Consider the following 17,428-nt stretch of genomic DNA (forward strand, 5'->3'; position numbering starts at 1 on the left):
GGAGGCCAAACAGCTAGAATGGTTCTGAGGAAAATATGTATTGCTATAAACAAAATCTCAACTCTACAGATGATACTGAACTCTATATTAGAACTGGGTCTGGATAGGTATTCAGAAAATCTCAAAGTATGTGTTGGTCTCGGATCAGGTCCTTCTTCTTCATGATTTAAAAAGTTGAACTGTCGCTAGATCAGTAGTCTTACGCTGAGACACTTTGTGAATAGAGGCTCTGTTCTCTCCAGAGTGTGCTGGGTGGGGGTCTGGTCTGTGTGCTTACCTCTTTGGAGGGCTTTCTCAGGACGTCTCCCACCCCCCCCCCACTCCTCAGGCCGTGGCTCAGCACAGTGACGATACACATGAGCAGAGAGTCACATGTACGCTCCTTGCCATCCTCCATGTCATCCAACAAGTCTGAGGGAGAGGGACAGGTAGGAGGGTTAAGCACACACACATTTTAAATAATTAATTTGAATCCACAAATCACATTACACAAAGGATACAAACGTTTCAAAGGTCTTGGTTACAATGACACTTAAGGAAACAAAACGCCACTTCTCCACACAGAGAGGCTGCTGATAAAGGCAGAAACAGAGCAGTACCTCACCGGTTGCTTTGCTTTAGTCTTAGACAGGCCTGCAATCTGAAGGCCACGTACAGTAAGCCTATGTACGTGGACAAGAATGCCAAATATCAGTGCCAACAACTTGCACATATATCCAAGGCTCTCCAAAACATGATACGAGGGGCTGGTATTTAAGAAACTTGTCAGTAAAGCCTGCTTCCTATAACAATCAAATGAGAAACCCACTTCCAAAATGAAAACCTCCCCCACAACGACAATATCTGGCAGATTCGGTACACAGGAAAACACATCAACTTCCTTTTACACAGGAGTGTTTACGGATGTGTGCTTTCCCACCTCACTGGCTATCAGGTGAATGAGGCGGTCATGTCTAGTATGTAAATGTGCAACAGTCCCTATTACATTTGACGCAGTGTGTAACATTCAAAACAGGTCATGGTTTGCCGGGCAGGTACCAGTCCTAGATTATATTTTGTTGGAAGAACCGGCAACCGAGCCTTAACAATAAAGGTGAGAATGTCCTTGCCAATGGCAGCATTGTGACACATGGAATGATAGACAGAATGGTCAGCATGTTTCCCCTGCAGCCTCAGGCCAGTCCAGTGCTGCAGTAGATCTGCCTGGATACCCATCCACATCGCTCCGGCCAACTGACGTTTCTTTTTCATGATGAGTCGGGATTTGCACCCCTCCCCTATGATTTCTAGAATGAACACATTCTGACTGTTCTGATTGGTCCCAGAAACCAATGGGTTGGGCCAGAGCCGGCATACATGATGACGCTATCAACGTTGATTGGATCGTCTCTAACGAATCTAACCTATCGCTAATGAATTTGTTTTGTACAACGCCTTTCATTTTGAAGTCACACTAAGGACTTCTAGGATGGCAGTTTCAGACTGAATGTATGTAGCGAGAACAGCGGAATTAAATTCAAGGTGAGCATCGGACAAGCTGTAGCTGCCTTTGTCTGATACCGAGGAGTGTTGTCCTCGATGCAGGATATTATGTTTCATCATGGGTGACAAGCCTCCATGAAAACACAGGAGTCCGCCACAACTGCATCAGAGCCAATCATTGCTTTAGTTTGTCTCACACACACACACACACAATAATGATCACATGCTGTAATCTGATAAAAGGCCTTTGAGAAATGATTTTGGTTGACAGAAACTTTTGCAGTAAGCCATATATTATTATATAGTTTGCTGGAGTATTGTACTGTACCATCCACTTGAAGCTCTGTGGTGCAGTTGTTCTCTCCACTCTCAGACTGACACATCCCATCAGACACCAGCTTATTGGGCATTCTGACCCCGTTCTCTACAAGGGACATCAGGTTAGTTAGCAACATGTGCTAATGACAACCAGAAGAACAACACCTCCACATAACAATATTGTATTGTGTTCCCTGTACTATATATTATAGCAGGCCGGGGTGTGAGGGATGTTGGTTATTGTGTGACTGTGTAACTCAGTACGCCGTGAAAAAATCATTTCCTCTTAACAGATCATTAACATCTAGCCTGGCCCAAGTGCTGTTTTACCAACTCTGTTGGAGTTGAGGAATTAGCAAGATGGCAAAAACAGATCTGGGATCAGCCTAATAAACATCCCTGGTCTCCATAGAATTAACGGGCATCCCAATTCTCATCAATTACGCCATATTGAGTTCCCTCACAGCAGTAAAGCAGGAAGTAATATTTCTATGGTCTCCTACTCACCCAGAGTGGTGTTGGGGATGCGGTCCACCTCCAGGATGAAGTCATCCTTGAAGAAGATGTACCCCACGATGGAGAACAGGTAGACCAGGATGAGGGCCAGCACTGCTGTCAGCACGATGGAGCGACCGTTACGGGTCACACTCTTTATCACGTTCAGTAGAGTCTCCTCCCTGTACACCAGGTCAAAGAGCTGCACGAGAGACAACACAGAGTTATAGCTAGACCTAATTTAGAAACATAATGGAAGACAGAAAATGATTTTCTTGGATTTTCTTGTTTTTTCTGTTTGGAATGACTACTTTTTTCTGACCTTTGTAGAGGTATTTTTGTCTAGATTGGAAATACAAGGTTTGTGTGTGTGTGTGGGGGGATTGATATATTTGTCCAAAAAGAGAATGTGTGTCTGTGTGTGTCTGCCTGTGTCTGTGTGTATGTTTGTGTGTGTCTGCGTGCGTCTGCCTGCGTCTGCGTGCGTCTGCCTGCGTCTGTGTGCGTCTGCCTGCGTCTGTGTGCGTCTGCCTGCGTCTGCGTGCGTCTGCCTGCGTCTGCCTGCGTCTGTGTGCGTCTGTGTGCGTCTGCCTGCGTCTGCCTGCGTCTGCCTGCGTCTGTGTGTCTCTGCCTGCGTCTGTGTGCGTCTGCCTGCGTCTGCGTGCCTGCGTCTGCGTGCCTGCGTCTGCGTGCCTGCGTCTGCGTGCCTGCGTCTGCGCGCCTCCGTCTGCCTGTCTGTGCGCCTCCGTCTGCCTGTCTGTGCGCCTCCGTCTGCCTGTCTGTGCGCCTCCATCTGTCTGTGCGCCGCCGTCTGTCTGTGCGCCGCCGTCTGTCTGTGTGTGTGACTCCGTCTGTCTGTGTGTATGACTCCGTCTGTCTGTGCGCCGCCGTCTGTCTGTGCGCCTCCGTCTGCCTGTCTGTGCGCCTCCGTCTGCCTGTCTGTGCGCCGCCGTCTTTCTGTCTGTGCGCCGCCGTCTTTCTGTCTGTGCGCCACCGTCTGTCTGTCTGTGCGCCGCCGCCTGTCTGTCTGTGCGCCGCCGTCTGCCTGTCTGTGCGCCTCCGTCTGCCTGTCTGTGCGCCGCCGTCTGTCTGTCTGTGCGCCTCCGTCTGTCTGTGCGCCGCCGTCTGTCTGTCTGTGCGCCTCCGTCTGCCTGTGCGCCGCCGTCTGCCTGTCTGTGCGCCTCCGTCTGTCTGTGCGCCGCCGTCTGCCTGTCTGTGTGACTCCGTCTGTCTGTCTGTGCGCCGCCGTCTGTCTGTGCGCCGCCGTCTGTCTGTGTGTGTGACTCCGTCTGCCTGTCTGTGCGCCTCCGTCTGCCTGTCTGCGCGCCTCCGTCTGCCTGTGTGCGCGCCTCCGTCTGCCTGTGTGTGCGCCTCCGTCTGTCTGTGTGTGCGCCTCCGTCTGTCTGTGTGTGCGCCGCCGTCTGTCTGTGCGCCGCCGTCTGTCTGTGTGTGTGACTCCGTCTGTCTGTCTGTGCGCCGCCGTCTGCCTGTGTGTGCGCCGCCGTCTGTCTGTGCGCCGCCGTCTGTCTGTGTCTGTCTGTCTGTGTCTGTCTGTCTTAAATATGCCCTGTTTGTGCTCGGAGCCACACCAAAGGCTTTTGAACCAGAGTTTGGCCATTGAGGTTTCTACCAACATTAGCTTATACTGCTAGACAGCTTCCTATTAAGTATGACTGTGTGTTCACCAGCAGCAATATATATTAACATACAGAATATATATGTAAATATACCAGTAGGCTGTAGAAGAAGACATGGACAAAGACCCCCAGGCTACAGATGATGAGGTACATGAGGTGGTAGAGGAACTCAACGTCCAGGATCATGGCCTTGTAGCCCCGTGTGAACGTCCCTTTGTTCCCCACAAAACTCATCAAGAAGATGATCTTATTACAGACCTGCAGGGACAGAAGACATTCATATTTATTACCATTATTATTTGATCTAACCTTTATTTAACCAAGAAGTTCCATTGAGGTCAGAAGACCTCTTTCACAAGGGAGACCTGACCAATAATGGATTGTGAGGTAATGCTTAACTTAAAGTATCCAGCCATAATGCTGTATAACTTGTTAAAGACAGAAAAACACTAATTTGTGCTTATAACAAGGCCTATAATATGTTGTCTTTCTATGCATAAAATGTGAACATTTTCATAGGACATTCACTACATGACATTCCATGATGACAATCGGACACAACGTGATCCTACAGGACAGGCATTTCATGGACTAGCAGTGGATTGTTCTTGGCAGTATATTAGGAGTTGTAGTAGTTCTGGGGTTCAGTAGATGGATGTGGGATCGCTATCTATCCCCCAGCCACAGGGAGGGCGGGGAGACTGATGGAGGAGAGGAATGCAGAAGGGGCCATTCGAGGACATAGGGGGAAAGGGCAGCAGGCCGTGTATAAGGGGCAGTTCCAGGGAATTTTGGGCAGCTGCAAGGGTGGTGTCAGCCTCCAGCGTCTAGTGACGCATTTCACAGCCGACCGACCACACACTCAGGCCGTGCCAGGCCAGCCAGGGAGTCAGGCCAGGGGGTTACGCCATAGGCAGAGCGGGCACTGGAGTGGGTATGGGCTGGGGCGTGAGGGAGGTCTACATGGGGACAGGGTGTGTGGGTAGTGGGTACGTAAAGGGGTGGGCATGTGCAGATGGATGTGATGTGAGGAGGGCATGAGGAGAGAGGGGGGCTACTGAGAGCTAGCAAGGCCATCTGGATTGACATTGGAGAACATGGAAATTAAGATTTAGTGTCGGACAACAATATAGTCAAACACACACGTTTCCCAAAGAAGACGTACGTTAAAGGCTCCAAGCAAGAAGAGGGTGGGCTCCAGGCCCACAGAGAAGATGAGGCGGAGGATGGTGGCAATGATGAGGGTGCGAACCCCAAGGTGCTGGGGCATGGCCACCACGATAGCCAACGATGCCAACATACCCAACCAGAGCAGGGCAGACAGCTGGGGCTCCAAGGTACCTAGGGAGGATACACACAATGTCAGCCTACACACCATGTCAGCCTGCAGAGCCTACACACCCTACCATGTCAGCCTACACACCCCTCCATGTCAGCCTGCACAGTCTACACACCCCACCATGTCAGCTTACACACCCCACCATGTCAGCCTACACTCACCACCATGTTAGCCTACACTCCCCACCATGTCAGCCTACACACCCCACCATGTCAGCCTACACACCCCACCATGTCAGTCTACACTCCCCACCATGTTAGCCTACACACCCCACCATGTCAGCCTACACTCCCCACCATGTCAGCCTACACTCCCCACCATGTCAGCCTACACACCCCACCATGTCAGTATGCACACCCCACCATGTCAGCCTGCACACCCACCATGTCAGCCTGCACAGCCTACACACCCCACCATGTCAGCCTGCACAGCCTACACACCCCACCATGTCTGCCTACACACCCCACCATGTCAGCCTACACACCCCACCATGTCAGCCTACACAGCCTATACTCCCCACCATGTCAGCCTACACACCCTACCATGTCAGCCTGCACAGCCCACCATGTCAGCCTACACACCCCACCATGCCATGTCTGCCTACACACCCTACTATGTCAGCCTACACTCCCCACCATGTCAGCCTACACTCCCCACCATGTCAGCCTACACACCCTACCATGTCAGCCTACACACCCCACCATGTCTGCCTACACACCCCTCCATGTCAGCCTACGCACCCTACCATGTCAGCCTACACACCCTACCATGTCAGTATGCACACCCCACCATGTCAGCCTGCACACCCCACCATGTCAGCCTGCACACCCCACCATGTCAGCCTGCACAGCCTACACACCTCACCATGTCAGCCTGCACAGCCTACACACCCCACCATGTCAGCCTGCACACCCCACCATGTCAGCCTACACACCCCACCATGTCAGCCTGCACAGCCTAAACACCCTACCATGTCAGCCTACACAGCCTATACTCCCCACCATGTCAGCCTGCACAGCCTACACAGCCCACCATGTCAGCCTACACAGCCCACCATGTCACTCTACACAGCCCACCATGTCAGCCTACACACCCCACCATGTCAGCCTACACAGCCCACCATGTCAGCCTACACACCCCACCATGTCAGCCTACACACCCCACCATGTCAGCCTACACAGCCCACCATGTCAGCCTACACAGCCCACCATGTCAGCCTACACAGCCCACCATGTCATTCTACACACCCCACCATGTCAGCCTACACACCCCACCATGTCAGCCTACACACCCCACCATGTCAGCCTGCACAGCCTACACACCCCACCATGTCAGCCTGCACAGCCTACACACCCCACCATGTCTGCCTACACACCCCACCATGTCAGCCTGCACAGCCTACACACCCCACCATGTCTGCCTACACACCCCACCATGTCAGCCTACACAGCCTACACACCCCACCATGTCAGCCTGCACAGCCTACACACCCCACCATGTCTGCCTACACACCCCACCATGTCAGCCTACACAGCCTATCATGTCAGCCTACACACCCCACCATGTCAGCCTACACACCCCTCCATGTCAGCCTACACACCCCACCATATGTCAGCCTGCACACCCCACCATATGTCAGCCTGCACACCCCATCATGTCAGCCTGCACACCCCATCATGTCAGCCTGCACACCCCATCATGTCAGCCTACACACCCCACCATGTCAGCCTACACACCCCTCCATGTCAGCCTACACACCCCACCATGTCAGCCTACACACCCCACCATGTCAGCCTACACACCCCACCATGTCAGCCTACACACCCCACCATGTCAGCCTGCACACCCCATCATGTCAGCCTACACACCCCACCATGTCAGCCTACACACCCCATCATGTCAGCCTACACACCCCACCATGTCAGCCTACACACCCCTCCATGTCAGCCTACACACCCCACCATATGTCAACCTGCACACCCCACCATATGTCAGCCTGCACACCCCACCATGTCAGCCTACACACCCCACCATGTCAGCCTACACACCCCACCATGTCAGCCTACACACCCCACCATGTCAGCCTACACACCCCACTTCCACATAAGAATAATGCAATAAATGACAACTTGCTTCTGTAACCGACCCCAGTCACTAAACCAGGGGCTTACTGCAGGCAGGCATGTGCTAGGGGGGGGGGGGGCAGGAAGAAATGGGAGGCGGGGGGGTAGAACTAGGGAAGAAACAAAGAGAGAGAAAGCGAGAGAGAGAGAGGACAGTAATCCCCCCTTATTTCTGGTCCCTGTAGAGGTCACATGACAGGTGACACTTACATAACTACTGCCATCTTTAAAAATACTCTGCTGAAAGATTAATGAGGAATAGCCTGACTGTCTGGGGTCTGCATGCACTGCTGGTGGTGTGTGTGTGTTGGGGGGCGGACAGAGAAATACAGGCATGATGTGAAAGTTTGTGTGTGCATGTACTGAATGTGTGATAAGAGATTAATGTATAGTGTCTGCAGGCGAATGTACTGTATGTGTTGTGTCAGGCTAGGTGTGTGGGGTCCTGAGTGACATAAGCTCCTACTTGTCAACAGGCAGGCAGCGGCACACACTGATCTAGTTTGAGCACTCTTATCTAATTTCTATCCCTCATTCCAGAGCGGGCGGGGGGGTGGGGGGTGGAGGCCCTGAGTAATAAAGCAATAAACAGAATTGCTGAACCAGGCCAAAGGTATGTGGGGCCTCACGTGATCATCTCACCCCCCCTTCACACAGCTCTAATGTCCTGTTGGGCGGGAAACACACACACACTGGGCTGAACTGTACAGTGCTATATTACTGGTGTAGTCTACAGAAGAGGCCTCATCCACAGCCATGCTGCTCCACTCAGTTACAGTAGTTAGTGTGACTGTGTATAATAGCATTCATGTACATTGAAATGGGGTTGATGAGGATTACTTTTCCACATGATAACATCTCTAGTTTTTGAGAGAGAGAAAGAAAGAAAACCAGAGACAGAGGAGAGATTTTTAGCCTATGATCCTGATCCCAGTCAGGTGACCTGAGATCAGAGGTCAATAGGTCAGAGGAAGAAGTGAAAGACAGAGCTCACTGGGTCAGGGGGAGTTTGGGAAGGGAAGGCCAAGCAAAGGATTTTGTTTCACTTCCCAGAGCCCAAAATGTCTTAAAGGGAATATTTGACCTTCTAAAACACAGAGATGGGTATGCCCGGTACCTATACTTACTGCTGCACTGTTTGGAAATATCTACACTTGTGAAGAGGTAATGAAGTTAGCATATGGCAAAATTGTATATGTATAGCGTCAATCCCTCACATTGAAATACTCATTGCTAATAATATTATTGTCCTGTGTTTACACAGATACAATTTCCCCCCATACGAAATTATACAATACATTTAACTTGAGTGTGAGTACCATTTGTGTTGCATAATTAAGGAAATACTGTGTTACCTAAATAAGCCTCTATAAACAGAACTGTGTAGAACACAGTGTAATATAAACACATCAGTCCATCGTCAATTATTTTAACAAAATGCTCCACAGTTATTGTGCACTCATAATGTTCTATAATGCAAAAGTAGAGGAACACCTATAAAACGCACAAAAGAGAGAAAAATATTGCAGCCATCCAGTTGCACTGAGATACATGTAGAAGTCTTTGTGATACAGTGCAACTGGCCCGGATCACATCACAGAGACTTGAGCCGTCCTCTGTTCTTCCTGTTTTCAGCCCTCAGTGTTGTGTGTGCGACTCACACAACCATCCTCTGACCCGATGTTCTACACCAGCACTTCAAAGGGATATACAAACATGCTTGATGGCTCTGAAGGGAACAGAGCCGGGCCGTAGCGCCCACATAAACATACCATGGCATCAACACACATGAAAGAATCCAGAATGGAAACAGCGAAAACCTGAAATCTCTTAAAACTCCTTCATATACAGGGAAGAGTCTGAGTATTGATATGACGTCCCTAGTGACCAGATACATGTAGACAACGGTTTTCTTAAACAAACACTACCTGCATAGACAGAATGAATGAATAGCACAATCAGATTGAAAAGGACATAGCTACAGCTTGAACCCAAGTTCTAACTTTCAAAATGAATGAAATACCCTGATGTCCAGGGTTAGTTTTGACTGTGGCTTGACAATCAAGGGGTCAAGGCTTTGGGAGGGGTTAAAGGTGAAAGCTTGAAGGTTGCTGGCCCGTGACTGACCTTCACGCAACCCTTCCAGGGGATAGAAGAAGGCCACCATCAGGTTCATGAGGACGGCCAGGTTGAAGGAGATGTTACTCCAGAATGACATGTTTCTGGAACACCAGTACAACATAGGCTGGGCTAGAGGAGAGAGAGGGAAGGGGTAGGGAGAGGGGAGAGAGAGAGGGAAGGGGTAGGGAGAGAGGGGAGAGCGAGAGAGAGAGAGAGAGAGAGAGAGAGAGAGAGAGAGAGAGAGAGGGAAGGGGTAGGGAGAGAGGGGAGAGAGAGAGAGAGAGAGAGAGGGAAGGAAGGGGTATGGAGAGGGGGGAGAGAGAGAGAGAGAGAGAGAGAGAGAGAGGGGGAAGGGGTAGGGAGAGAGAGGGAGGGAAGGGAGAGGGGAGAGAGAGAGGGAGGGAAGGGGTAGGGAGAGGGGGGGAGTGAGGGAAGGGGTAGCGAGAGGGGGAGAGAGAGAGAGAGAGAGAGGGAGGGAGGGAAGGGGTAGGGAGAGGGGGAGAGAGAGAGAGAGGGAAGGAAGGGGTAGGGAGAGGGGGGAGAGGGGGGAGGGAGGGAGGGAAGGGGTAGCGAGAGGGGGAGAGAGAGAGAGAGAGAGGGAGGGAGGGGGAGAGAGAGAGAGAGAGGGAAGGAAGGGGTAGGGAGAGGGGGAGAGAGAGAGAGGGAGGGAGGGAAGGGGTAGGGAGAGGGGGAGAGAGAGAGGGAGAGAGAGAGGGAAGGGGTAGGGAGAGGGGGGAGAGAGAGGGAGGGAAGGGGTAGGGGGAGAGAGAGAGATAGGGAAGGGGTAGGGGGGAGAGAGAGAGAGAGAGAGAGAAGGGGTAGGGAGAGGAGGGAGAGAGAGAGAGAAGGGGTAGGGAGAGGAGGGAGAGAGAGAGAGGGGGGGGGAAGGGGTAGAGAGAGGGGGGGTGAGGGAAGGGGTAGAGAGAGGGGGGGAGTGAGGGAAGGGGTAGCGAGAGGGGGAGAGAGATAGAGAGAGAGGGAGGGAGGGAAGGGGTAGGGAGAGGGGGAGAGAGAGAGAGAGGGAAGGAAGGGGTAGGGAGAGGGGGAGAGAGGGGGGAGGGAGGGAGGGAGGGAAGGGGTAGCGAGAGGGGGAGAGAGAGAGAGAGAGAGAGGGAGGGAGGGGAGAGAGAGAGAGAGAGAGGGAAGGGGTAGGGAGAGGGGGGAGAGAGAGAGAGGGAGGGTGGGAAGGGGTAGGGAGAGGGGGAGAGAGAGAGGGAGAGAGAGAGGGAAGGGGTAGGGAGAGGGGGGAGAGAGAGAGGGAGGGAAGGGGTAGGGGGGAGAGAGAGAGAGAGGGAAGGGGTAGGGGGGAGAGAGAGAGAGAGAAGGGGTAGGGAGAGGAGGGAGAGAGAGAGAGGGGGGAGGGGTAGGGAGAGGGGGGGAGAGAGAGAGGGGGAGGGGTAGGGAGAGGGGGGAGAGAGAGAGAGAGGGGGAAGGGGTAGGGAGAGGAGGAAGAGAGAGAGCGAGAGAGAGGGGGGGAAGGGGTAGGGAGAGGGGTGAGAGAGAGAGAGGGGGGGAGGGGTAGGTAGAGGGGGGAGAGAGAGAGAGGGGGAAGGGGTAGGGAGAGGGGGAAGGGGTAGGGAGAGGGGGAGAGAGAGAGGGAAGGGGTAGGGGGGAGAGAGAGAGAAGGAAGGGGTAGGGGGAGAGAGAGAGAGAGGGAAGGGGTAGGGGGGAGAGAGAGAGAGGGAAGGGGTAGGGGGGAGGGAGAGAGAGGGATGGGGTAGGGAGAGGGGGGAGAGAGAGAGAGGGAAGGGGTAGGGAGAGGGGGAGAGAGAGAGAGAGAGGGAAGGGGTAAGGAGAGGGGGGAGAGAGAGAGGGAAGGGGTAGGGAGAGGGGGGAGAGAGAGAGAGAGAGGGAAGGGGTAAGGAGAGGGGGGAGAGAGAGAGGGAAGGGGTAGGGAGAGGGGGGAGAGAGAGAGGGAGGGAGGGAAGGGTTAGGGAGAGAGAGGGAAGGGGTAGTGGGGAGAGAGAGAGGGGGAAGGGGTAGGGGGAGAGAGAGAGAGGGAAGGGGTAGGGGGGAGAGAGAGTGAGGGAAGGGTTAGGGGGGAGAGAGAGAGAGGGACGGGGTAGGGAGGGGGAGAGAGAGAGAGGGACGGGGTAGGGAGAGGGGAGAGAGAGAGAGGGAAGGGGTAGGGAGAGGGGGGAGAGAGAGAGAGGGAAGGGGTAGGGAGAGGTGGGAGAGGGAGAGAGGGAGGGAGGGAAGGGGTAGGTAGAGGGGGGAGAGAGAAAGAGAAGGGTAGGGAGAGGGGGAGAGAGAGAGATGGGGAGAGAGAGGGAAGGGGTAGGGAGAGGCGGAGAGAGAGAGAGGGAAGGAGGGAAGGGGTAGGGAGAGGGGGAGAGAGAGAGAGAGGGAAGGAAGGGGTAGGGAGAGGGGGGAGAGAGGGGGGAGGGAGGGAGGGAGGGAAGGGGTAGCGAGAGGGGGAGAGAGAGAGAGAGAGAGAGAGAGAGAGAGGGAGGGAGGGGGAGAGAGAGAGAGAGAGAGGGAAGGGGTAGGGAGAGGGGGGAGAGAGAGAGAGGGAGGGTGGGAAGGGGTAGGGAGAGGGGGGAGAGAGGGGGGAGGGAGGGAGGGAGGGAAGGGGTAGCGAGAGGGGGAGAGAGAGAGAGAGAGAGAGAGAGAGGGAGGGAGGGGGAGAGAGAGAGAGAGAGAGGGAAGGGGTAGGGAGAGGGGGGAGAGAGAGAGAGGGAGGGTGGGCAGGGGTAGGGAGAGGGGGAGAGAGAGAGGGAGAGAGAGAGGGAAGGGGTAGGGAGAGGGGGGAGAGAGAGAGGGAGGGAAGGGGTAGGGGGGAGAGAGAGAGAGAGGGGAGGGGTAGGGGGGAGAGAGAGAGAGAGAAGGGTAGGGAGAGGAGGGAGAGAGAGAGGGGGGGGAAGGGGTAGGGAGAGGGGGGGGGAGAGAGAGGGGGAGGAGTAGGGAGAGGGGGGAGAGAGAGAGAGAGGGGGAAGGGGTAGGGAGAGGGGGAAGGGGTAGGGAGAGGAGGAAGAGAGAGAGCGAGAGAGAGGGGGGGAAGGGGTAGGGGTGAGAGAGAGAGAGGGGGAGGGGTAGGTAGAGGGGGGAGAGAGAGAGAGAGGGGGAAGGGGTAGGGAGAGGGGGAAGGGGTAGGGAGAGGGGGGAGAGAGAGAGGGAAGGGGTAGGGGGGAGAGAGAGAGAGGGAAGGGGTAGGGGGAGAGAGAGAGAGAGGGAAGGGGTAGGGGGGAGAGAGAGAGAGGGAAGGGGTAGGGGGGAGGGAGAGAGAGGGATGGGGTAGGGAGAGGGGGAGAGAGAGAGAGAGAGGGAAGGGGTAGGGAGAGGGGGGAGAGAGAGAGAGAGAGGGAAGGGGTAAGGAGAGGGGAGAGAGAGAGGGAAGGGGTAGGGAGAGGGGGGAGAGAGAGAGGGAGGGAGGGAAGGGTTAGGGAGAGAGAGAGAGGGAAGGGGTAGTGGGGAGAGAGAGAGGGGGAAGGGGTAGGGGGAGAGAGAGAGAGGGAAGGGGTAGGGGGGAGAGAGAGTGAGGGAAGGGGTAGGGGGGAGAGAGAGAGAGGGACGGGGTAGGGAGGGGGGAGAGAGAGAGAGGGACGGGGTAGGGAGAGGGGAGAGAGAGAGAGGGAAGGGGTAGGGAGAGGGGGAGAGAGAGAGAGGGAAGGGGTAGGGAGAGGTGGGAGAGGGAGAGAGGGAGGGAGGGAAGGGGTAGGTAGAGGGGGGGGAGAGAAAGAGAAGGGTAGGGAGAGGGGGAGAGAGAGAGATGGGGAGAGAGAGGGAAGGGGTAGGGAGAGGCGGAGAGAGAGAGGGAGGGAGAGAAGGGGTAGGGAGAGGGGGGAGAGAGAGGGGGAAGGGGTAGGGAGAGGGGGGAGAGAGAGGGGGAAGGGGTAGGGAGAGGGGGAGAGAGAGAGAGAGAGAGAGAGGGAGGGAAGGGGTAGGGAGAGGGGTGAGAGAGAGAGAGAGGGAGGGAAGGGTAGGGAGAGGGGGGAGAGAGGGGAGAGGGGGGAGAGAGGGGGGAGGGAGGGAGGGAGGGAAGGGGTAGCGAGAGGGGGAGAGAGAGAGAGAGAGAGAGAGAGAGAGAGAGAGAGAGAGAGAGAGGGAGGGAGGGGGAGAGAGGGGAGAGAGAGAGAGAGGGAAGGGGTAGGGAGAGGGGAGAGAGAGTGAGAGAGAGAGAAAGAGAACAAACATTTTAAAAGAGAATGGGAAATAAACTTGACATTACACATTTTACCAATAACAGCAAATCTATTGGACATTTCCTTATTTGGTATGATACTTCACAGCAGGCTCAGTATATCCTGCAGTACTCATAGCTGGAGGGCAGTGGTGTGTGAAGCTGTGTGATACAGAGTATCAGTACCTCGTACTGAAAGTGTGCAATAATAGAAAGGCTCGGTATTAAAGCACATAACTTTATTCTATTATAAAAATATTTCAATGGACGAATATTACACTTTTAACAGGTAACATTTATAGAATTGAGTGAAGAAAAAGTAGTCTATGTGTTTTTATTAGAAGTTTAAGCTGGGAGGAAAGAACCACAAAGGCAGCGGGAGTTGAATGTCTCTGCTGTTCATGTTGGTTAAGGACTAGACACCCATGAGGAAAGCGACCTTTAGACAACTCACTGTAACCTTTCCTCTATTGAAGCTGGCTGTCTTCTCCCCTCCCCACAGCTGACAGCCAATCTGGCATGCTGGCACTGTTTATATATGCTATTCTGTGTCGCTTTTTAGATTGGTTTAATTGGAAAATAGAAAATAGACGAGGGACTTTTCTCTTTATCTCTGTCTGACAGTGACAGAGAAGTGTGTGGGCATGTGTCTCTGTGGATGCACAATGGGTGTGTGCGTGTGTGTGTGAGACTGTAAATGTCTTGTCTCTGTGCGCTGTGCTCTCAGTTGTGATTCATACTGTTTCACGGCTCAGATGTAGTGGAAAGCCCCTACAGCCCACTGACAGACTGACAATGGAAAGAAGAGGTGTAATAACGAAATACTAACCTCTGCCAAAACACACAGAGTTAGGATGATACTGGCTCTATTAACACTAGCCCTGCGACAGCAACATTAAAACCCTTTCTCAGCTCCTCTGGGTCACGTCATTAGATCACTAGGAAGTTTTGGCATAACACACACCTTTTATATTTGTTATTTACACTGCATCATGTTAATGCAGTAACATTTTAGAGGAAGTAGATGAATATCAATTTGTAAAACCCTCTTGAGAGGCCATTTTGAAGAGCTACTGTAGCTACCTCGTAGTTTCTTCTGCCAGTTCATCTCATTGAAGAGGTTCTCAGCGCTGAGGAAGAAGTCGTTGATCTTGCTGCCCTGCTCGTCCCTCTCTGTGGTGTAATACACCCTCAGTTTGGACTCACAGGTCAGGAACTCACAGATGTTGGGCACAGGAAACACTATCTCCTCCATGGTGCGGTCATGACGCACGATCTGAGAGGAGGACACACACAGGAACACACTCAGTCACTTTCAGCTCCATAGGTATAGAGTGTACCAGCCACTTAGGCCCCAGGTTGGGGAGCACGAGGGTGCATGGACAGTGTAATTTAGCCCCAGGCTTGGAGCATTCCATTATGCCTCAGATTTAGAAGAACTGAAATCGCTCTATGGCAGTGTTTAGGCTTTTATAATAACATTTATAAATGTTATAAAACATTTAGGTTTTTATAATAACACACACATATAACAACACACATCGATCTATCTACAGTTGAAGTCTGAACACTTAGGTTGGAGTTATTAAAACTCATTTTTTAACCAATACACAAATTTCTTGTTAACAAACTATAGTTTTGGTAAGTCGGTTAGTACATCTACTTTGTGCATGACACAAGTCATTTTTCCAACAATTGTTTACAGAGAGATTATTTCACTTATAATTCACTGTATCACAATTCCAGTGGATCAGAAGTTCACATACACTAAGTTTAGCTAGGGGGCACCATTTTCACATCCGGATGAAAGGTGTGCCCAAAGTAAACTGCCTGCTACTCAGGCCCAGAAGCTAGGATATGCATATTATTAGTAGATTTGGATAGAAAACACTCTGAAGTTTCTAAAACTGTTTGAATGATGTATGTAACAGAACTTATTTGCCAGGCGAAACCTCGAGGACAAACTATCCAGGAAAAAAAAATTGAGATCACTCTCTTTTCAATGGGAATCTAGAATTCTATCGCAGTTGCTTGCAGTTCCTATCGCTTCCACTAGATGTCAACAGTATTTAGAAATTGGTTGATGTTTTTCCTTTGAGAAATTAAGAAGTAGCCCTGTTCAGAACGAGGGTCGAGTGAAGTGTACTTTTGTGGTTGAGGCGCGTGACCTGAAAGCTCACTCCACTTTGTTTTCCTCCGGTATTGAACACAGTTTATTCCGTCTTAAATTTGATAGATTATTTATGTTTAAAAATACCTAAAGTTGTATTAGGAAAGTTGTTTGAAATGTTTGGATCAAGTTTACAGGCAACTAATTAGATAATGTGTAGTCATGTTGCGCGAGTTGGAACCGGTGTATTTTCTGAATCATTCGCACCAAATAAATTGACATTTTGGATATATAACGACAGAATTTATCGAACAAAAGGACCATTTGTGATGTTTAATGGACATATTGAAGTGCCAACAGAAAAATATCTTCAAAGGTAAGGCATGCATTATATGTTTTTTCTGACTTTTGTGTTGTGCCTGGCGGGTTGAATTATGATTTTCATGTGTATGTTTGATGGGGTGCTGTACTCAGATGATAACATGATTTGCTTTCGCCGTAAAGCCTTTTTGAAATCTGACACTGTGGCTGGATTAACAAGAAGTTCATCTTTAAACCCATGTATCACACTTGTATGATTATGAATTATTATGAGTATTTCTGTTTTTGAATTTGGCGCGCTGCTATTTCACTGGGTGTTGTCAAATCAATCCCATTAACGGGATTGGTGAGCGAAAGGATCACTAAGAAGTTAAACAGCTTGGAAAATTCCAGAAAATTATGTCATGGCTTTGAAGCTTCTGACAGGCTAATTGATATTATGAGTCAGTTGGAGGTGTACCTGTGGATTATTTCAAGGCCCACCTTCAAACTCAGTGCCTCTTTGCTTGACATCATCGGAAAATCAAAAGAAATCTGCAGACCTCAGAAAAAAAATTGTAGACCTCCACAAGTCTGGTTCATCCTTTAGAGCAATTTCCAAACGCCTGAAGGTACCACGTTCATCTGTACAAACAACAGTACACAAGTATAAACACCATGGGACCCCGCAGCCATCATACCACTCTGGAAGGAGACACGTTCTGTCTCCTAGAGATGAATGTACTTTGGTGTGAAAAGTGCAAATCAATTCCAGAACGATAGCAAATGACCTTGTGAAGATGCTGGAGGAAACGGGTACAAAATTATTTATATCCACAGTAAAATGAGTCCTATCTTAACATAACCTGAAAGACCGCTCAGCAAGGAAGAATCCACTGCTCCAAAACCACCATAAAAAGCCGGACTACGGTTTGCAACTGCACATGGGGAAGATCATACTTTTTGGAGAAATGTTATCTGGTCTGATGAAATGAAAATAGAACTGTTTGATCATAATGACCATCGTTATGTTTGGAGGAAAAATGGGGAGGCTTGCAAGCCGAAGAACACCATCCCAACCGTGAAGCACGGGGGTGGCAGCCTCATGTTGTGGGTGTGCTTTTCTGCAGGAGAGACTGGTGCACTTCACAAAATAGATGGCATCATGAGGAAAGAAAATTACATGGATATATTGAAGCAACATCTCAAGACAGCAGTCAGGAAGTTAAAGCTTGGTCGCAAATGGGTCTTCCAAATGGACAATGACCCCAAGCATACTTCCAAAGTTGTGGCAAAATGGCTTAAGGACAACAAAGTCGAGGTATTGGAGTGGCCATCACAAAGCCCTGACCTCAATCCCATAGAACATTTGTGGGCAGAACT

The 17,428-nt window shown here is 51.4% G+C and overlaps 1 protein-coding gene across 3 annotated transcripts in view; it reads right to left on the reverse strand.

The window, feature by feature from the left end:
- Positions 1-17,428, reverse strand: part of LOC139413576 (inositol 1,4,5-trisphosphate-gated calcium channel ITPR1-like) — a 167,245-nt gene that overhangs the window by 19,968 nt on the left and 129,849 nt on the right. For all 3 annotated transcript variants that reach the window (XM_071161094.1, XM_071161093.1, XM_071161095.1), the window contains 7 exons: positions 14,719-14,911; positions 9,522-9,644; positions 5,098-5,273; positions 4,026-4,190; positions 2,308-2,497; positions 1,811-1,906; positions 278-411 (listed from right to left, as the gene is read on the reverse strand). In XM_071161094.1, the coding sequence (XP_071017195.1) occupies positions 278-411; positions 1,811-1,906; positions 2,308-2,497; positions 4,026-4,190; positions 5,098-5,273; positions 9,522-9,644; positions 14,719-14,911 (1,077 nt within the window). The remainder of the gene's footprint in view (positions 1-277; positions 412-1,810; positions 1,907-2,307; positions 2,498-4,025; positions 4,191-5,097; positions 5,274-9,521; positions 9,645-14,718; positions 14,912-17,428) is intronic.

Source organism: Oncorhynchus clarkii, chromosome 7 (assembly GCF_045791955.1).
Source record: "Oncorhynchus clarkii lewisi isolate Uvic-CL-2024 chromosome 7, UVic_Ocla_1.0, whole genome shotgun sequence".
Lineage (NCBI taxonomy): Eukaryota > Metazoa > Chordata > Actinopteri > Salmoniformes > Salmonidae > Oncorhynchus > Oncorhynchus clarkii.